Source organism: Euwallacea fornicatus, chromosome 9 (assembly GCF_040115645.1).
Source record: "Euwallacea fornicatus isolate EFF26 chromosome 9, ASM4011564v1, whole genome shotgun sequence".
NCBI lineage: Eukaryota > Metazoa > Arthropoda > Insecta > Coleoptera > Curculionidae > Euwallacea > Euwallacea fornicatus.
In genome coordinates this window covers 773772-795010 of record NC_089549.1, presented here as the reverse complement: position 1 = coordinate 795010, position 21239 = coordinate 773772, and the positions used below count along the sequence as shown (strand labels likewise).

The following is a 21239-nucleotide window of genomic DNA, read 5'->3' as shown; positions in this document are numbered from 1 at the left end:
CGGATGCGTTACAATTGATGCGCAGTAAGCAAAAGCAATTTACTTGGGCTTTTATCAACATAAGCTATCTTAGAAGCTTTACGCTCTCCTTGGTGAAAACTGGCATTAGTTAGGTTCCAGATTTTTGATAGACGATTTACCCTTACCCAAAGGTTATGTTAATCAATAAAACCGGAACCGGAAACGGTTGCCTGCCATAAAGATAGTGGCGCCATCAGCAACAAAAATACAAACTACAAATGCAAACGTCAAATTTTATTTCAATTTTCAGTTCGCAGTTCGTGAATGGTCGTTTTAAATGTGTGTGGATTTTGAGTAGATTTTAATGTAAATATTGTACATTCTTTAGTGGAAATGAGTTCTTTACAATATGTAGTGCATCCGTTACCTGGTACCGAAGAACAGTTCATTGATAGGTGAGCTTTTTTACACCCCTGTTCTAAAAGCCATAATGGAGGACGTCTTCCTCCATTTTCGTTTTTGTGTCGTTGGAGTCAAGGAATCCTAATGTCTTTGTCCTTAAGTAACCTAAGGAAATATTATGCAAACTGGGGTATAAAGGATCTGTATATTTTGCGGTACAATTAGGCTCTTAATGGGGGCTCCACTTTTTATTGAAATTGGGGCCTTTGACTTTTCATGACTTTCAATGCCAGTTCATGCCTTGTGGAAAGCCACCATGCAGATGCTTTGGATGTCAAATTTGTTGCGCATAATGGCGATTGTGCTTTCTCAATGAAGGATTTCAAAGCAAAATTGCTTGAGAATGTGACAAGGCATTATGTATTATCCGTAGGTTTAAATAAAAGTGTAATTTTCTTTGATCATACCAAAAGCCTGTATTATGCCTAACTAGGTACTCTGCATGCATATGACTCAGTACCTAGATGCCAGGCTTGGTTGACCATTGTGAATGCCTTGTACTAACTTTGTCAGCAAGATAATTTTTATAAAAAAGGCAAAATCAAAGAATATCATCAATTACTATAAGTTTGAAAGACCCGGTTTAAGGGTCACATTATTAATGTGCTGTCAACATAAACTACCAGTTAACTTTCATAGAACTGTTGGAATCATGGTGGTAAGCACTAGTCAAATATGTGTACACCAATATTTGAAAACTTTACCATTGATATAATATATTTACCAAATTTTATATAGAAATGAAATATTGTTCTATAGTTGACTAATAGCATTTTTAAATTACTGCTCTTAATTTGATTTACAAGACTTTTATAAAAGATTTATGATGTCATAGATTCAACTTTGGTTGAGCTTGTATGGCAAAAAGCATATTTAGGTGGGTTCTGCCAATAGTATTCAACCCATGATTAAAGTCTACCACATTGCTATTTCAAAGTGATTTGTCAGAAATTAAAAAATGCCACTCAAATTTCCAGTAATTAACTTGTTATAGTTGAAAACATGAATTGTACATTAAGGGATGTTTCACTGCCTAAATAGAACTAAAAGGAACTAAACCATAAATTAATATTTAATGCACAGATTAAAATTAAGTACAAAAGATAGGGATGTAATATTCAGGATGTATCATTTGAAGTAAAAAAATATGCAATTTCTGTGCTGTTTATTGGATGTGTCATTTCATGATTCATTAGAAAACTTTGATAACCCAAATTCTTTTTGTTGATTTTACTGCATTCTTCATATTAGAAGTAATCAAGAGTTTTTGGGTGCAATGTATAATAAGTCGATTATTATGTACTATTCAAAATGTTGAATTATTGTTATTATTAATATGTTTTGGCCCTTTTTAGGCTCAAGGAAGTTGCAGATAGAATTAATCGCCTAGGGCATACTCTTCATCCAGTTTTGTCAAGTCTTCGTGTTGGTATTAAGAAGATTTGTCTCAGTTCCACTTCAATTGCTTTGTTGTTAGATGACGGTAGAATATGCCGGATTTCTTACAATATTCTCTCTGACAGATTAGACTTGAGCAAAAATGATTCAAAAAGGTAAATCTACATTAAATTTTTGTTGAAACGATTGAATTAAAATTATTTTGAAAAGAAAACTTTGCATTAACAATAAAACACATTTTAGTTGATTTTATTTTTGGTATTGGAAAGGTGATCATTTGAGGATAAATACAAAATCAGATATATAACCCTTGTATTTTTTGTATTAATTCCCTAAACAACATGTAATTACTACTTGGCCTGTATGTAAATATTGTAAATGCACATAATATAAATATCATCAAGAGTTTCTCATTTTTGTTTGTGATTATTATTTTATATATAAGATTCCACAACTATGAGGACAGTCTAATAGTTTTGTCTTAGAAGTCAACTCACTTACCTCATCAATCACAAACAGATATGATTCTTAGCGCACACATTTTCTTAACACTTAACCTTGTCCTGCAACCAAAGATCTTGGTTGTTGCGCAGTTCAGGGGGGGCTGGAGGAGCTTCGGGCGGAGGTTCTGGTTCAAGTGGCGGAACAGGTGGAAAACCCACCAATGGAGGACGAGGTTGCCGAACTAGGGCTAATACCAGACTCATTCCTGGACAAAGAGCTAGTAGGGGAGGTACTAATGGAAGTAAGTTTGTTGGGTTTTTTTATTTGGAAAATTTTGTCATCAGATTGCTTAATGTTTTTAATTCAAGTTAATTCTAATGTTTTTAAGTAGTTAGTTAGGATTGGGAACAGTGGTGTGCAAATCTACCACTCTAATAACCCTTACTTGTGTGTGAGGCATCATTTTCAAATAAAATAAAAGAAAAATCCTTTCAAATTCATAGAACACATTCTTGTTTCATTTTAGTAAATGCCAATAATGTTTGTTTACTCTTGAAAATTATTACAGCAGGTTATGCTTTATTAGTTCTTATTCAATAAATAGGTAGTCGAGGTGCGCCTGTCATAATAGGAACTTCTGCATCAGGCAGTGCAAGGCCTATGGTGACAGTCCCAGCTCCTTATGTTCCTGAAGAACTTGTATCCCAAGCTCAAGTTGTACTACAGGGGAAAAGCAGGAATTTAATAATTAGAGAATTGCAAGTAAGTTTCTGTCAACCCGATTAAGTATGTAGTTTTTAGCAAACAAAAATAATTTGAATTGAAACGCATAAACTGATGGCTCATCATGAGGTTTCACAAGAAGTTAAACAAAACTTGGTATTTGCAGAGGACCAATTTAGACGTAAATCTCGCAGTAAACAATCTTTTATCGCGCGACGACGAAGAAGGCGAGGAAGGTGACGACGCAGCTGACTCTTACGTCCCGGAAGATCTAATTTCATTACTCGATGGGGGATTTCATTCCGATCATTCAGTCATCATCGATGCCGATGCTATGTTTTCTGAAGACATGTTTGGATATGCTGGAATTAGGAAGTGAGTTCTTATTGCTGAAATATAAATGTAAAATAATGTAATTTTTTTAATTATGTAGTCGCAGCGGTGGAGGTCGCACTGGGAGACTCTCAGATAGAGATGCAACTTCAGGTGGAGGTAGTGGTGCGGATAGAGATAGAGAAAACTTTTCCAGATGGCGCGACAGGCAATATTTCGGTCCGAGAAAGTGGTTGGAAACTGCATTGAGAGACAATCCTTATGAAAAGGATGCAGGTAATAATTTGTTAATAATCCAAAAATGTTTTGTTCATTTTCTAAGATTTACAGATCACAAGAAAAAAGACAGTGCATGTCCCCTTTGGATATCAGATGATTTGGAGTTTTGGCCAGAGCCGGCTCCCAAATTCTCTCAAATTGCTACTTTATACAGTGAACTTATAGCTCTATCTAGCAATGGACAACTTTATCAATGGAAGTGGAATGAGCATGAGCCTTACAAACATCCAGAGGTAAGTCATTAACAGTAAATCTTGAACGAGAAGGATTTTATTTTTTAATCGTTTAAGAACCCTAATATTCATCACCCAAAGACTATAGCCCTGAATTTGGTAAATGAAAAAGTGGTTCATCTCTCGGGTTGTTCCACCCGTTGTTCAGTTGCCACTGAAAGCGGCAAAGTAGCAACATGGCTAGACGAGTTGCTGGCCCCTGCTTCAAATAAATTGGAGCATGCCGCACAAGCGTACACAGAGTTCTTGAGTGATCGAATATCTGCCTTGTTTACTTGTCCCTTGTACACTGTTGCCAAGTTGGAAAGCGGAGCTTTATATTGGTGGTAAGTGCCGAATTTATACTAGTTTTTGTTAGTTCTTTATTATCTGGTTCAGGGGAGTTTTGCCGTTCGCACAGCGCAAGCGTTTGTGGGAAAAATACAGGGCGAAATGTCGAAAGCAGCGTCCTTCATCAAACCAATCGGAGATCGTTGCCGGTTCTCAGGTGTGCATGAAAAATAGTCCGATGTATCAGCCAGGCGCCGTTGGTAAGTTTTTATTGTCCATAATGTTATTATTTAACTTCCTGTGTGGTCTCTTATAGGTTTTACAGTATCTGCTGGAGTTCCCAAAATCGGTCAATTACAAAATGCAGCCTGGACATTAAGTGATACTTGCACTTTTAAAATAATGAATGTGCAAGTACAAGCTTCCGGCGAAAAACCCAAGGAAGAGGCAAGGCCAGGGTCAAGTGGTTCTAGCTTATGTAAGTAAAATTAAAAAAAGAAAAAGTAATATAAAAATTTCTATAGTGTTTCATAATATCAACTATGTACTAGAAACGGCATGTCTCAATATGTAGTATTGCAATTTTCTAAGAAGTGTGTGCATTTTTAGATGTTTTTAAGAAAGGTTCGTCCAACAAACGGTCTGAGGATACCCTTACTGAATGTAAGTAGCAAAGGAAAGTGCTGCTCCTACTTTGGGGGAATAGTGATTAGTTCAAAGTGTTAAGTTCCAGTCATTTGTTAAATATTTCTCCTTCTTGTTGCAGCTTCGGGTTCAAACTCAAAATCCTCTAATTCCAAAGAAAATACAGACAGACTGGATATGCCTCCGCCTCCATCTCCCGCATCCAGTACCTGTAGCGACACTGGAAGCACAAGTAGTAAGAGACTTATTATTATTTTGTATTAATTGTTGTAAATTGTGAAAAACATAATCTACGCGAACTATCCATGTATTGTATGTAACAGCATTCCAAATATTTGATTACATATTGAAAGCAACTTTCAATTTTTTAAAATGACAGACCACTGATGTGGTATAAATCAAGCCCCCAAAGTAGGAATTCAAAACTTATATATCTCTCTCTGCATTTTAGAGCGTCAAAAGAAGTTGGTGGTAACGGTTTCCGATATAAATCTGGACACTCGCAAAGACGAAGAAGAGTGGCATTTGCGTGATGTGATTTTCGTCGAAGATATGCGTAATATACCCACGGGACGCGTGCTCAAAGTAGATGGAGCATATGCTGCGGTTCGTTTTCCATCTACACATTCTCGTGAAAAGGAAGGTGTAAAGGATTTGGATGATATCTTTCAGGATTGTCGTTTAATGAGAAAAGATGATCTTCAGGTTTGTCTCCCTCGATAAGAAAGTTTATAATGAATTGCAACTTCGGTGTCATAGGTAATAAAGTCGAGTTCCACCTCGAGAGTGCCGGACTGCTTTCAGAAAACACCTCGGAGGATTCAGATGTCTGAAAACATCGGACAAATTTTAACTATTGCAGTTGACGGGTTGGGGATTCATTCAGTTGTGCGTAATGGCACGAAGCTCACCTATTGCATTTTCAACATCAGCACTGGTCGTGTGGAGCAAGAAAATCCCTTGCCTAGCGATACAACAGCCTTTATGGGTCTTTGTCCTCCATTGATAAATCTTACTTGCGCCGGAGAGGTGAACACTTAACAATCTTTTTTCATAGCTTGTATATCCTAGTTTTATTAGAGCAATCAGACAGTCCTGATACTGCGAGATGGGAACAACACTATTTATCCTCTAGCCAAGGACTGCGCTGATGCAATACGCGACCCTCAATTTCTTGATTTGCCTCCAGTTAAATGTGTAGCTGCTAGTACTGTAGCCGTTCCGAGTACAAGCCTTAACATGAAAAATCAAGTTGCTTTAGTGGTTTTTGCTTTGGAGCAGCAGGTGTTAATGCCCAAGATCCTAAGGTGTGATATTGAAGGTGTCAGACAGGTACTTAATTCACTGTAAAGCCTCTGATTTATTTTAACAAGATTTTTTACAGGTTTTAGGGCAATTGGATCAAGATCTTAAATTAAATACTGTTACAAGACCGTCGATTTTGACTGAGAGATGCGACGGGAACAGGAATATATTTCATGCTGTTTTGAATATGTGTACTCCCCCATCAAATAAAGATAGTGATACTATACAGGAAGATCCGATTAGGTATATTCAGGTTCAGGAGGATCAAATTCCCACCCAGAGCTGGCCGCCAGAGACTTTTGACGTAGCATCTGGTAAAAACATAATTAAAATCTTAAATATTGAATTTAAATATTGGTGTGTTTTTATTGCAATTGTTTATTTGGTCATTCTAGGCGATGAGGACAGTATAATGAGCCTTGGCAGCAGTGCAGCCAACAAAGGCAGTAGTCACAATCACAGCTTATCCAACACCATTGTGCATCCTTCAGAACGTCGCTCGAATGCAATGCAGATTCTCCACTTTCTTCTCTATGAATCCAGTACTATTGAAAGTCATTTAATAGAGTTACTGTGCGCCAAAGACGCGCAAGGTCAAACCCCGTTCATGCTCGCAGTTTCCTCACGAAGCTATCCGGCTGCCCTTGAAATTTTTGAAAGAATAATGAAGCTCGGAACTGCCCAAGAACGTGAAGAAATGATTTTCCCCAAGGGATCTAACGCAGACCATTCACCTCTTCATGTATTGTGCTGCAACGATACTTGCAGCTTTACTTGGACCGGTGCTGAACACATTAATCAAGACATATTTGAATGCAGAACTTGCGGGTTGACGGGAACTTTGTGCTGTTGCACGGAATGCGCCAGGGTTTGCCATAAAGGTCACGATTGCAAATTGAAGAGAACCTCACCTACGGCTTATTGTGACTGCTGGGAGAAGTGTAAATGTAAAGCCCTTATTATGGGCAATCAGTCTGTGAGATACGAATTGTTAAGCAGGCTGGTTAAGGACACAAATTTAGTGTGCCTGCCCAATTCTAGGGGTGAAAGTATTTTGCTGTTCCTAGTGCAGACTGTGGGCAGACAAAACCAGGAACAGAGACAGTTTAGTAAGTCTAGGCCGCGCACTAGTTCGCGGAATAAGACTCCGTCTTCGGATATTGAGTCTGATATGCCCGAACATGACTTGGAACCGCCGCGATTTAGTCGAAGGGCGCTGGAATGCTTGCTCTCCGATTGGAAGGCAGTCAAGAGTATGATTATGTCTGGAATGAGAGAGCCTGGTGATTTACAGGCAAGTGTAGGTTGAAAATTTCTTTGTATTTATTAGGCACGTTAGAGTCAACCAGAAAGCAAAGAATTCAATTTATTAATACGTACGTATATTCACTCGTATAGTATATCTTATTATATTCCACAAAGAGTTCTCTTATGATTTATTTCTATGATATTGTTTTGTATTGCAACTAAATCAGCTCTTTTATGTATTTAAAATTAAAATATGCAAGAAATATGACATTTTTGTCACTATTATTTTTGTGATTTATATTGTTTTAAGTTTGTGAAAATAGTCAATACATTTGTACGGTCGTCCAAATTTATGAATAATTCTTTAATGTACCGTTCTTAAAATTTGGAGTGAAAAATTGGATTATCTATGCTCGTTTTTAAGTAGTTTAGTTAGAGTTTATTGTACTCTGCAATAGTATAAGATAATTTCTATTTGTAGCTTAATGATCAGCCCTATGTGTCTGGCCAATCCGGAACAACGTTATTGGATAAATTTACTCACTGCTTTCTAGTCAAGTGCCAAATGTCGACTGATGTACTGGCAGAAACTTTAATAAAAGAAATGAAAAATCCTGATAAAAAGCTTAGTGATTTGGCCAGGTACGATATACTGCTTTACCTTTGTAGTTTTTTAGTATAATTCTTTTTTAACAGATTTGTGGCCAGAAGATTCGTCCGGTCAGTGGTGCGCATTTTCGTAATATTTAGCATAGAAATGGCCCCAACTTCTTCAAAAAGGCGTGTTTTAAACAATCAAAATCAGCCGTTAATACGGTGCAAGAGGCTGTTTCAATCGTTGAGCAAATTAGCTATTGAAGAATTGTGTGAAACGGCAGATTCACTGATAGCTCCGGTGAGATTGGGCGTCGCAAGACCTACTGCTCCCTTTTCGTTAGCAACCTCACCAAATGATGTTCTAAATGTGAGAAAATTTCCTATTCTATGATTTATTCATAAATTTGGGTTCATATTTAAAGGGATCAGAAGAGTTGTTCTTAGTCGATCCTCTGGCACCCAGCACATCCAGACAAAACAGTCAAAGCACATCAGTAGCCTTCCCTTATTTAAATGAATCTATAAGAAGGTCTCAGGCCGCTAGGGAATTGTTGAATATCATCGATTCAGAAGGTATATTTTCAATTAATTTTATTCAGGTTTTTGCTCACTCTATTTGTTTAGGCCTTGGCATGGCAGTTGATAATGATGATGACGTCGCATCGGACCATGAAGATCATCAGACAGAGCGGGACTTGAGTTTGGTGGGCCAGGCTCCATCTTTGGCGGAAAGCGAGAATCAGGAAGCTCCTGCTGACCAACCAGAAGGACGGTTGCAGGTATTTTGCAGTTATTTTTTGAGTTGTATAGCATTTATACTTTGGAATTTAGGGCGAGGAGTCAGACCCAGAATTGGACCTTTTGGCTGAAACTGAAAGCGACAGCGACGATAATCATAGCAATCAGGACGCGGCTAGTGCACAAAGGTCCGTCCAGACTGGTGCTACAGCAGGCAGTGATTCAGGTAAAAATCTTATTTGTGTTGTCTATGAAATGTTTGTACAATCGGGAGGATATTTGTCACAGCGCTGATAGGTCACTCTTTAAAAGGAAAAATAACAAATATCCTTCAGTTCAGTATTTTTAGCGCTATAACTAACTTATTAGGAGGTCTGCTGTTATTCCCTGAAGATGAAAGCGGCGAATCAAGTCAACAGGAAGAAGAGGAAAGTGAGGCTGGTACCGACGAACCTGATAATGAGGAATATGTGACGGAAGAACAATTGGAGAGGCGTAGGTAAGTTATAGAAAGTAACCTAAGGTTTGTTTAATTGAGGATCGATATTTGATGCACGTAAATGAAAATCGGTACAGAATTGAGAAGCTTTTTTGAAGTTTATGTAGAAAATTCTTAGTTATTTAAATATTTTTCAGATTGATTAATACTTTTTGATCTAGTATAGGGAATCAAAATAAAAAATATTATGGTTTTTCAGAAAAACATTGGCTTTTACTATTTTTAGATACAGGGTATGGTGCATGTGGGTGTGATTTAAGATTATAAAGTTTTTTATCTTAAATTTTCATGAGTTAAAAAAGCTACTAAGCGGAAAAGCTCGATATTGTACCTCTCGTTCTGATTTAACTGACCTAAGTCTTCAAATAACATAGACCATTTTCGTTTTTAAACTCAGTTAGTGACTATCCTTACGAAATACATTGTATATTTCATCGAATTAGTTCATTTTTAAGTCCGCCAAATATCCTAATCTGCAGTTGCATAAACTCCTACAACAAAACAAATCTCAGTTTATATAACTGCAGTGTGTTTTATTAATAAGTTTCTGATCCGTTCTTTTTGAATTCTCCATTTCACAAAAGAAGCCGTTACAGCACTGCCGCCGGCGGCTCAGGTCAACGTTCGAATCTCGCACCGCAGAACATGCAGTGGGCGATCAGGTCTAGGGAATCAGGACGGTCAACTGGAGTCCGTTTAGCGAACGGCTCAAATCTGGTGTTTATAGATCCCACTTCTTTGAGAAGATCAACTACGGGAAGTGCTACGGTTGCTGCTAGTTCGGAACCCATTACCATGGCCACAACTGCCAGTTGTTTGGCGAGAGCGTTTGGTAAGTAGTGTTTCATAAAGCTCGTTTTAGGTGATTCAATCATTTTCACCTACGAATTTACAAAAACAATCGAAGTTGCATTTCGATCTGAGAAATCAAAAATACATAGAATAACTTTCAATGCCATTAAAAACACAGTCACAAAAAAATATCGTCCTGTTGTATGTACATATCTTACATTATTGAAATATTGTTTCACTTCATACTTATATTACGTATTTCGTTTGCGTTTTATTCATTTATGGACAAACAATCATATAAATCAATTATTAATTATTTAACCATTACCATGCTTACATTTGTTGCAGGAATCGTGGTGCGACAAATTGCAGATCTCCTTTCCACTGTTTCTAATAATTCAAGTACAGGAATTCCCTCATCCTCCTATATGGGAGTATCTCAAGACGATATCTGCAACGTGCAGGTAAGCACATTTACACTTTTTCTTCTTTCATAACATAGTATATTTCATTTATACCTCCATATAATAAGATAGGGGTTGGACCTTGTTAGATCAGGGTAATAAAACAGACAAGAACAACGTGATAATCGATAATTGAATTTAAATCACATACCCTCCACTTTTTTTGTCCAATTAATACGATCAAAGTTCAAATACAGCGAATTCACTGAGAACTCTGATAGTAATAGTCATCAATTCTCTAGTAGCATCTTGAAATATGTATTCAATATTTTTATCTTTTGCTAGATCTACCTAGAATTCCGTTTAAAATCCACATGGGATTGGCTGCTAACCGTAATGGACGCTACCGAAGCCCAACTGAAATTCGGTGCATCTTTAACCAACTCTTTGGAGAATGGAGGCGTGAGTGTTACCACAAATAGTAGCACTTCATCGTCGAGCGCCTCAGGAATCGGCACTCAGCTACACCCGACGTCAGCAGGCTCAGGAGGTGGGCATCGTCGAGTGCCTGTTCGCTCCCTTTTAGCCTCACTTGCTGATTTAGGTTAACTCGTGTGCTTAATATAGTGGCATAGTAGTTCTAGATTACTATGTTTTGTGTGGCCACATTAGTCGTTTTGTTCTTTGTTGTCGTTGCACGGCTCGTTAATGTCAATTTTTATTTGCTACTTTGACATTATTGATATTTGTGCAAACCGACTTTAAATAATTCATTTCTCGGGTTTCTAAGTTGGTCCAGGTTTTGTACCAAGTTGAGCTAATACTAATCTAAAACTGGTGGTTGCTGTAGTTTTTATGATTTTTGTGTTCAAGAAATATATGTTAATAGAATTTTTCCAGTAGGTTCCAGTTCGGGGGTGGTGAGATCAAGTAGGGCTCATGCCTTAGCGGGTGCTGCAGGTGGATCCGTGGGTAGTCGTATTGTTGGATTTACTACGAATGTGGAAAATAGCCGGACTCGGCCAGATAGGGATGGTAAGTTGCGGTTCTCACGATTTGAGATTACAATCTAATGTTTAACTGTAACAATTTATAGGGTTTAAGACAAATGAAATAACTTTAAAGTTAGTAAAATTCCGATGTTTTGATCTATATACAGTAAATCACAAAGTATAAACATAAAACAATTGCTTGAAGAGAACATCTAGTCGATTCGACTTTTTTTACAACTTTTTTCATAATGAGGTTGCAAATAAATTCCAAAAAATTGTTAGTTAAAACTCAATTTATTGTCATATTTTATATTCGTTTAAGGTGACGGTCACGCCGCAAGGAGGGAGTTTTTGTCATATTGCTTGTCTTTAATGCGTGCCCACAACAGTGAACATCTGGATTCGTTGCCAATATTGGACGTATCGGCCCTTAAGCATGTGGCTTACGTGTTTGACGCTTTAATCTATTACATGCGTTCTGGAATGCTAGATAATAGGTAAGAATAATTTATTCAAATAGAACAAAAGTAAGTAGTGCGAAAATTACAAAACTTTGAAGGCCTGTTAAACATATATTAGTAAGTTGTTAATCTCGACTCCTACCATTAACCATTGTTAATAGTTAGGAATTATTTAGATTAAGATTTTAAAGATTGATTAAAAAACGTCTGGACTATTGATCGCTGTTATTAGTAGACTTGTTCATCAAATAAGCATTTATTTACAGGGACGAAGATATAAGAAGCCAGAACAATATGTTGCCATTGCCGCCATGTTATGATCAGGACGAAAACGAGAATGAAGAAGCGGATGAAGATATTGCCGTGAACATGGATACAGACTCACTTGATGATCAGGAAGTATCGAACTTGGCCAGTAACATATCCAGCAACCTGAACAGCTCATCCCAACATGGGTTTAGCGGGAAGGGACGGAAGCATAGTTTTTTCCAGGTATTAATCTCTCGAAAATCTTTTTAAAGGGAAATTGGCCATAGTATACTTTTATATGTAGAGATCAGAATCAACATTGTGTTTGGGTTGTCCTCCTCCCGATCCTTTCGAAACTCCAATGTCTGAAGCCCTGCCATTGGCAGATCAACCCCATCTTCTGCAGCCGAATGCTCGTCGTGAGGATCTATTTGGCATTCCCAAACAACCTATAACTTTAAGTTCCACAGGTAAGTTGTTGTAACTGATGTAATATTGCAAAAATTCAACTTTTTCATCAGGGAACTCTGATAATCCACTGGAGCAATTACCAACAAAACTAAGTTTATCAACTAGAACTACAGAATACGCAATGCGGCAGCCGGCTCACGCCAACCATCCTATTTCAAATGCCCTTAACGTCATGGGTCCTAATCCTTTAACGTACCCCAAAAACTACAACCCAGATGCTGAAGTAACTAGAGAAGTGCAGGTTTGTATTTTTGAAATCAAATCAATCATTAGTGGCAACAAAATAAAGTAAATAAAGTGCTGGATCTTCGAAATGTATATGATGAAAATGTATAATTTATAGTTTAAGTTAAATATCTCCTAAATAAGGAAAATATTTGGATGTGTGACACGTTCAGATTAGTTCAAGTGACACACAAAGGTAAACTTACCTATTCTTGGATTATGAAACAAGGGTGTTTAAAGTCCCATATATAATTCCCCCTATATTTCACTAGCGATTAATTTCCAGACGTATATTTATAGGAATTTTTGTTTTGTATATGTCGAATTTGTCTTTTGAATCTTCTAAAATCTGAACATTTTCTAAGATCATATATTTGCTTAAATTTATTAAGTGTTGTTCTCTTTAGATTCAAACGGAGCCAAGCCTGGCAAGCACTTCAAGAGAGCCCCAACCGGGGCCTAGTAGCGGAAGTTTGTCCCCGCACAAAGACCAAAAGAAGAGGACCATGCAGCCCTTTGAAAGCCTGCTGGCAGCTATCGGTAATAAAGCTAGTGGTAAGTTAGATGTTAAAGGGGCAGTTTTGGTCGGAAAGTTGGCTGGTAAGTGATAGAAACTACAGGGAACTTTGTCTTTATTTTTTCTTTATTGAAGTAAATAGTGTGTCCTTTTTGTTTCACAGTCGGCCGATTCTTTGAACTAAGAGTGTCGGTTATCTGCAAATTTCTTTGGTTTTTTTGGCCATTACTGCTCCTTTACGCGGCTTAAGGATGGTTAATGAAATAGCCATTTATGGAGAGGATTGCATTCACCACTTCTCTTAGCTGACAAAATGGCTTTTTCATGTGTTTTTTTTTGCTTTGTTACACTTGTCTGGATACTTAGGATTGTTGAGGCCATTACGTTTTCCTGTGAGATTCTAATTTTTCCTTGAATTTTTTAGAGGAGGCCATTAACGAAAAGCCACAAGACCTGTCGGCGAGAAATATTCCAGTGTCATCGATCCCATTGCCTCCTGACGTGCCTCAAAGTTCCAGACCTCAAATAATAGTTTCACCGAGAAAATCTGAAATTCCAATGGACTGCAATAGTCAAGATTCGGTAAGTAAAATACTCCCGTCCTAATTTAACCATATCCCTCCTATTTACTTTCTGCGTTTTTCGCATCAAGCGCCAGCTCTTCTATTTAATGGGTTAATTAAACATCAATAATAATAAGTTTCTTATTACTCGGCAATCTTATGCTATTTTTGTAGCATTAGCATTAATTGATGGATGATTTTGTTTAATTTGCAGTTGGTTGAAAGCACAGATCGTATCGCAACCGATGTCAATTTATCCCTTCCAGGATCGTCGAGAAGTCCTGGTAAAAGTGTAATTGTTCGAGCTGGATCATCAATGGTAAGTTTCAATCTCTTGCATCGTCACAGATCATATATTATGTCATCAATTTTTGACTATTGTTGCTTCTAACTAAAACGAATTGGATGTTAAAGTTAACAATCCGTTTAAACATTGTCCATTAGTCGGTGGAATATAGGGTCGATAACGTCTTTTCATAATGTATTAATTCTGATAAATTTTGATCCATGGCGTTTTTCATACTTCGCCTCCAGTATGATTTTTGATGATGTGCTTTATATAAATCACTTTGCTCACACATTGTTATTGCTCTAACAATTTCAATATTTTGGAAGTCACTTACGTGTATAATTGAATATCTGTAAATTATACATCACTTATCTTCCTAGATAATTTAAGCTCTCTGATGACCGCAGTTGTTTAAGGTTTTAATTGGGGACAGATACGGAGCGTACATCATGTTAATTACCAACAACACTAGTTAAGTTTGTTCTTTCGAATATAAAATATCCATATAAATAAAGAATCGCATGATCATCATTGGCTTGGCCGCCGCCGACTAACTGTGTGTGTCGTCTGAACGGTCGATATTCCACAAAAGTTTTACAAGGTTAAATTTCTTTAATTTTCAATGAAGCGTACTTATAGCATACGCATACAGGAATATAAATTAAACTGTGTAATATACAGGACGTCATCATTTTTGAAATACACTAGACATGGCTAAATTCTAGTACTCATTACCCTCAGATATTTATTTAAAAACTTTCAGTGTAAGCGCGCTGACTATGATCTTGTTCAAGACTTTCGTCTTGAACGAATCACTTGCAGGTGGCACTCATTTGATTATATGGATACTTTATATTCGTAGGACACACTATAAGTTGCATCTCTCGTTATTAGGTGAACACCCAGAGTCAGAAATCGAACGATTCCGATATTATGATGGACGTGCAGCAGCCGGAAACGTTGGAAAATCAAGAGATTTCTGCCAATGTTACAGTGGTGACAACCTCTGTGAGTCAGGAACCTTCCAAATCACCGACAATTGGGCAGGTTGTGTCTCATGATTTGCTGTTAGGTAAATAAGAATTCTTACTATTATTATTTCGTGGCAATTGACATTATGGGGTTATACCAAGTTGCCCAAATAGAAGGTTTCTTATATCTTTATTACTTATACATCATCTATTGACAAATTAAAAAATATCTAAAATCGGAATTTGTACACTATTGTGCTGTTCTATAAAATTTGTATCCTTAATGTACTATAATAACCCATTTAAAACGTTAGGGCGTTGGAGATTATCCTTGGATCTGTTCGGCCGCGTATTCATGGAAGACGTTGGTTTAGAACCAGGTTCAATCGTGTCCGAATTAGGCGGATTTCCCGTCAAAGAAGCCAAATTCAGGCGGGACATGGAAAAATTGAGGAACAACCAACAGAGAGATTTGACATTGTCAAAAATCGAGCGTGATCGTACTCAACTTTTAATGCAAACTTTCAAGGAACTTAATACGCAGTACAGTAGTTACAATCGAAGAAATTCTTCTTCTCCCCCTTTAGCAGTCAATAAGTATGTGTCGTGAAATATTATTAGTGTTTTAATTGAATGTATTTGATTTTATTCAGAGTTAAAGTTACATTTAAAGACGAGCCAGGTGAGGGTAGCGGCGTAGCCCGAAGTTTCTATACTGCAATAGCTGAGGCTATCTTGTCCAATGAAAAATTACCCAGCTTGGAAGCAGTTCAAGTGGTGGATAGCAAGTACAGTCAGTACAATGTTCTTCAGAGGTTAGTAAGGTAGTAAATATTATAGCTGCAGCTTTTTTCAATTAACTATGATTTTTTTCAACTTTGAAAACTTTGAAACTTTCTTGTGATAGGCAAACTGCGAACAGGAACCGAGTGATATAAGAATAAAAAGTCAATAATATCTATCTGTATACCAGGTGATGCAAATAAATACTAGTCAGGCCGCTACTTCTCTATTGAAAAAATAGAATTTTGGAATTTTTGTGGAACAATTAGTAATTTTATATCTAAAAATGATGCATATAAATGTCCAGTTTCTATTTTCTAATTTAAAATGGAACTATATATTTGCCCTTTTCCACATTATGTATAAAAATCTTAGTAATTAATCTGTAACTGTATAGCGTTACGATGTTTCACTTGTTTTCCTGATTTTATTGACGTTTCGCAGCGCCTTAATAGGTAGTTCTAAGTTCTCAATAGTAAAAGTGTTTTTTTAAATGGTACCTATTAAGGGTGAAGGACAGACGAATTAAAAAATTCAGGGGTTCACTACCGAGACTGCGGCAACGGGACAGGGAGATCCTCCGACGGTCGTTGCCTTCTAGAGGTTCCGGTAGGAACCGTGACCATCACAGACGCACAATGAGTGTTGATGCGAGGCCATTTGTCCCCGCCGAGAATATGCATCACAACGCGGATGCTCCGTCTATGCCAGACCTGTCTGCTGGTCCAGGTTCGGGAGGAGTCAATTCTCTCCCCAACGAACATTTAACAACGCACCAGCAGCAGCTCGGAGACAGATTGTACCCGAAGGTTTATAATTTGCATCCGACTTTTGCCGGTAGGATAACCGGTGAGTTAATCTTTCGAAAAGTTAAATAGGTAAATAGTAAACTTCGCATCGATTAAAATGGTACGTTCGATTTTTGAACAATTTGTAAGCTAATTTTAAAATTGTTTAACTGTTTTTCGAAAACGGGGTTGTTTCGGATAAGTCCATTAAGGAGCTTCGAGGACTGCGGGCAAATACAGAGTCATACTCTTCTCAGATTCGCTGAAACAGGCAAGACAGAAAAGTGATATACCTTTGTTCAAACTTTCAGGATATCTGTTTTCTTTGAAAAAGATTTCAAATTCGAAAGACCCATTGCTATAGACAGGCGCTTAAAAAACGACAACTATTTCTACTGAACCAGGCAAGAGATTGTTTAAAAAGTCTAATGTACCGTTTTAGTTGTTGCTTCGTTTAATTGAATATCGAAAATTAGTATGAATAAAGGATAAATTTATGTAAACGATACATATCTATGATTAAATTGATGGTTCATTCTACCTTTCGACCTTCAATTATGTCAAGGAGGCGACATGATACGAACGTAAGGAGATTTAATGCGATGCGATTATCTACAGGGATGTTGTTAGAGTTGTCTCCAGCACAGTTACTTCTGCTTTTGGCTTCGGAAGAATCTTTGCGATCAAAAGTAGAGGAAGCGGTGGAAATGATACTCGCACATTCTCAGTCTCATGCCGATATGGGTTCGGATTCTCTATTAGGTAATATGCATAAAGCAATGACCTAGAGATAACTGGACGTAGCAAAGATTATTGCCAAAATTTCTCTAAAATTTGTCCCGTCTTTTTTTGCTAGAAATTCTCAGAAAGGCAACACAAAACAATGCTCCGTCCATTTCTTCTAAGTCGTTAGTACATACTAATAGACACTTAAAGCAGGGTCAAAAACGTATCCGTATTTGCTAAAAAATTACGCCACTTAGAGACATTAAACTCGCTTTACGGTTACCATGAACGTACCAATCCTTGTATATACTACACGTCCTAATTAGAGCAATGTATAGCATCTAACATAACGTTCGGATGTCCGAAAGTTTTTGTTTTTCAAATATAACTTATATTATTTATAGCTCTAAAACTAAAATGCTCAGAATATGAAATTAAGCAAAAATCATGTGAATTGTATCAAGAAATCGTTCACAAGAAAATCTACATGAAACACGAATGCCGTAATATATTAGATATCAAATATATGTTCCTTGATCCATCGAGCCTAGCTTTATGCTGTTTTCCACAATTGTTCAAAATAAACATAACAAGGATCCTTCTGCGTTTACAGTAGTCAGGTACGACCGCGTTTATAATATGCTTTCAGTGTCTAATAGGATTATTTACCATGTTATATTTACTGGGTTCGTTTTTCGAATCAGTATTCCCTTTGTTTATTGTGCTCTGTAACAATTCGCTTTCCTCAGAGCTTGAAGAGCGAGCAGATCGAGCATGCGAAAATTAACTAGATTTTAGAGAAAAATTTAGATGTCAATTAATAGAAAAGATCGATTAAAATTTCAAATAAGTCTCACAAATAGACCACCGAAACAGTTCTACGTTCGTAAGGTACCATAAAACAATCAGAAACTACTTTAATTCAGAACGACTCTTACGTAGAGAATTGTCCTACACACTGCAGTTTCGCAAAATTCAAAATTTTTTCTGTTTAATTTTTTTCACCTTCTCTGCTTTTAAAGACTGTGACGCTGGCAATTTTAATGATAGAACAGCTCGAATACATTCGTTAAATGGTCGCCTCCAAAATCTTATTTATCATATGACCACCGCTCAAACTCTGCTCGCTCTGCGAATACAAAAACGAACACAGTTCTTAAACTGCCGGGCAAACAAAACGCATAAACAGGATATGAAAAAGAAATCTAAAAACAGCTTACTATCTCAAAAAACTGTAACACGTAGCGAGATCAAAAATCTTGTATGTTACATATAAATACATAATATTCGTGTCGTTTTTTTGGTTGATAAGATGTTACTCAAGATTTCTTGTCAGATACGATGAAAAATTACATAAAACAAAGAACAAGCAATTTTTTTTTTCACATTGTAACAAATCGTTTTTTTTTTTTATCAGACTAATTCGATCTTCTCCGCATTATACTTTCAGTCACTTCATTTAAGAAATCCTTTCAACTGATTTTTTTCAGATGCTTTTTCTTTTTCGTAGTATCATATTTGGTACTAAAATTCGGTCTTTGCGTTCCCGTTACCCAGCAATTTAGTTCGTCTTTCGATGTTCTTAATGGTTTCATTTTTGTGGCAGCATTTCATTTATTTTGCGCTTATTAATTTTTGTAAGATTTCGAACGCGGTTCGAGAAAAAGCACTGGTTCCCGAGGCGTCAACTCGGATAATTCTGTTCTAGAAGAGGGTGCTTCGGAAGAAGAAGATATTGCGCCTCTATTTTATTGTCCAGGAAAGAGGGGATTCTACGCACCCAGACAAGGCAAGGCTACCTTTGAAAGGTTGAATGCCTTTAGGAACGTGGGAAGGTATGACAACAATCATTTTTCCTTACCAGTAATAGAACCTAAACGAGATAATAAATTTAGGTTGTTGGGTTTGTGTTTGTTGCAAAACGAACTTTGCCCGATATTTCTAACACGCCACGTACTGAAGTCCATTCTGGGGCGACCCATAAAATTCCACGATTTAGCCTTTTTTGATCCTGTAGTTTACGAATCTCTCAGGCAATTGGTAGTAGATGCCGAGACTAAGGATGGCTATAGTTTGTTTTCGGCTTTGGATTTGAATTTCACGTAAGTCCAGTAAATCTTAGGTTTAGCGAAGTCAAGCATGTTTTTTTAAGGTTAAGTCCTAATTTGAGTTTGTTTCTTGTTTTTACAGAATTGATTTAGGACCAGAAGAAGGTGGCGGTACCATGGAAATTGTACCTAACGGAAAAGAAATTGAAGTAACGGCAAGCAATGTGTACGATTATGTTCGGAAGTACGCCAAATACAGAATGATTAAAGTTCAGGAAAAAGCAATAGAAGTAAGAAAATCCCGAATATTTTTATTTTTTGAATTCAAATATTTTCGAAGTTCTTCGAATTTATATCACAGTACAACATCCACGTGACATAATTTTTAAGTCATATGGCGTTTATTGCTGTGAAAATTAACTGCTTTTTCCTATGTTTCATGGCTTGTTTTATAAGCATTGAAATATCAATTAAAAGCAACAATTTTTTTAACTAACATTAAAATAAATAAATGTCGTGAGAAATATAGCTCTCATATTTTGTCTTCAATTGCATTTCAGAGCATTCGTACTGGAGTATTCGACGTCCTCCCTGAAGGGTCTCTCGACGGATTAACTGCAGAAGACTTAAGACTACTCTTGAATGGGGTGGGTGATATTAACGTGCAGGTGCTGATTTCTTACACATCCTTCAACGACGAATCTGGAGAGAGTGGCGAAAGACTTGTCAAATTCAAGAGATGGCTGTGGTCTATCGTAGAGAAAATGACGCACTTAGAAAGACAAGATTTGGTTAGTTCTTCTATCTTAGTTATTGAGTTCATTATCTATTTTATCTAACAATTTTAGGTTTATTTTTGGACTGGATCCCCAGCTTTACCGGCTAGCGAAGATGGCTTCCAGCCGATGCCCTCAGTGACTATTAGGCCCGCCGATGACGCTCATCTTCCCACCGCCAATACGTGCATTTCACGTCTTTACATACCGCTTTACAGCAGCCGGACAGTTCTAAGACAAAAGCTGTTGCTGGCAATCAAAATAAAGAATTTCGGCTTTGTTTGATGAGTGCGGTTTCAATTTAATATCTGTAAATTGGTAAGACATCCTGCTTCTAGAAATTTTTGGTCCACGAAATAAACATTTGTTTCGTACTCTCGTACTGTTTAACTGAGGTTTGGTTCATCTGAGAAAAGGACTAAAACTGTTGGAATTTTGGGGAAATAATTGGCCTTTTCTCGGAAAACTGACTCGCAGTGTACTCTGAATGTGATGTAATTATTTATTTAAGGGTTGAACGGTGATGTAGTTGTACATATTCGGCATATTATAGGGTGGAGTAAAATGATGGTCGTGATGTTCAATATTGTTTTTTATCTGTTACGTTAATTTCCCTTTTGTTATTTGGTTGGAAGAGACTGCTCACATAATACATGCGATTTGAACAGTTCTATGATTAATTTTCAATGACTATTGGCAAGAGAAAACAACTCGTAGAATGATCTAGCTTTTAAATAAAAATCAAGGTATTTGCAGGTTTTATCTGTACATCTTACCAAATTTAGAAACTAAGGCACGCAACTAATTATACATTAGCATAGAAAACATTCATTAAAAATTGTTTACCTTTATCACTGACAGAAAATGATTTTTCAACACTAGCTAGTGAGTAAATTTGTAACACGCTTAGCAGAGTGCCATCTGTTGAGACAATTTTGATTTACATATTCGATTTTTTCAAAGATATATACTACTACAGAAAATCTTCCTTAAAGATGTTCATATTCCATAACTCCACAGCAAGATATCATAAAATGGGTAATAAAAAT

The 21239-nt window shown here is 36.9% G+C and overlaps 1 protein-coding gene, 1 long non-coding RNA gene and 1 other non-coding gene across 25 annotated transcripts; 2 read left to right on the top strand and 1 right to left on the bottom strand.

Annotated features, from left to right (window-relative positions):
• Positions 1 to 242: 242 nt before the first annotated feature.
• LOC136341323 (uncharacterized) lies at positions 243 to 820 on the bottom strand. The gene is made up of 2 exons (XR_010732492.1): positions 583 to 820; positions 243 to 528 (listed from the first exon to the last, which is right to left on the bottom strand). It is a non-coding gene; the product is annotated as an uncharacterized lncRNA (long non-coding RNA).
• On the top strand, positions 255 to 21041 carry hyd (E3 ubiquitin-protein ligase hyd). Of its 23 annotated transcripts, none has more exons than XM_066286177.1 (44): positions 255 to 416; positions 1779 to 1976; positions 2415 to 2566; positions 2870 to 3027; positions 3155 to 3363; positions 3422 to 3597; positions 3652 to 3833; positions 3891 to 4159; positions 4212 to 4363; positions 4420 to 4581; positions 4713 to 4766; positions 4870 to 4983; positions 5200 to 5453; positions 5508 to 5777; positions 5829 to 6080; positions 6133 to 6367; positions 6449 to 7353; positions 7783 to 7943; positions 7998 to 8265; positions 8321 to 8471; positions 8523 to 8677; positions 8730 to 8862; positions 9006 to 9135; positions 9720 to 9967; positions 10276 to 10391; positions 10677 to 10935; positions 11232 to 11366; positions 11646 to 11820; positions 12051 to 12276; positions 12338 to 12503; positions 12555 to 12745; positions 13137 to 13284; positions 13671 to 13828; positions 14024 to 14128; positions 14993 to 15170; positions 15384 to 15666; positions 15723 to 15884; positions 16361 to 16701; positions 17259 to 17402; positions 19009 to 19201; positions 19262 to 19468; positions 19557 to 19704; positions 19975 to 20205; positions 20263 to 21041. In XM_066286177.1, the coding sequence occupies exons 1-44, from the start codon at positions 355 to 357 to the stop codon at positions 20473 to 20475; spliced, it is 8829 nt and encodes a 2942-aa protein (XP_066142274.1). In that variant the 5' UTR covers positions 255 to 354; the 3' UTR covers positions 20476 to 21041. The 23 variants fall into 23 exon arrangements, with proteins under 23 accessions (XP_066142274.1, XP_066142291.1, XP_066142275.1 ...); XM_066286194.1 differs by having other exon boundaries at positions 2397 to 2566; positions 6449 to 7347; positions 9732 to 9967; positions 11235 to 11366; XM_066286178.1 differs by having other exon boundaries at positions 2397 to 2566; positions 6449 to 7347; positions 9732 to 9967.
• LOC136341343 (small Cajal body-specific RNA 8) lies at positions 14419 to 14548 on the top strand. The gene has a single exon (XR_010732494.1). It is a non-coding gene; the product is annotated as a small Cajal body-specific RNA 8 (non-coding RNA).
• Positions 21042 to 21239: the final 198 nt, after the last annotated feature.

Excerpts from the sequence above, each read along its gene's own strand:
- hyd (XM_066286170.1), top strand. The coding sequence starts at position 355 with ATGAGTTCTTTACAATATGTAGTGCATCCGTTACCTGGTACCGAAGAA. Across the intron at positions 4,767-4,869 it reads TGAGGATACCCTTACTGAAT|CTTCGGGTTCAAACTCAAAA; the intron begins GTAAGTAGCAAA and ends TTCTTGTTGCAG. Across the intron at positions 14,129-14,992 it reads TTCGAGCTGGATCATCAATG|GTGAACACCCAGAGTCAGAA; the intron begins GTAAGTTTCAAT and ends TCTCGTTATTAG.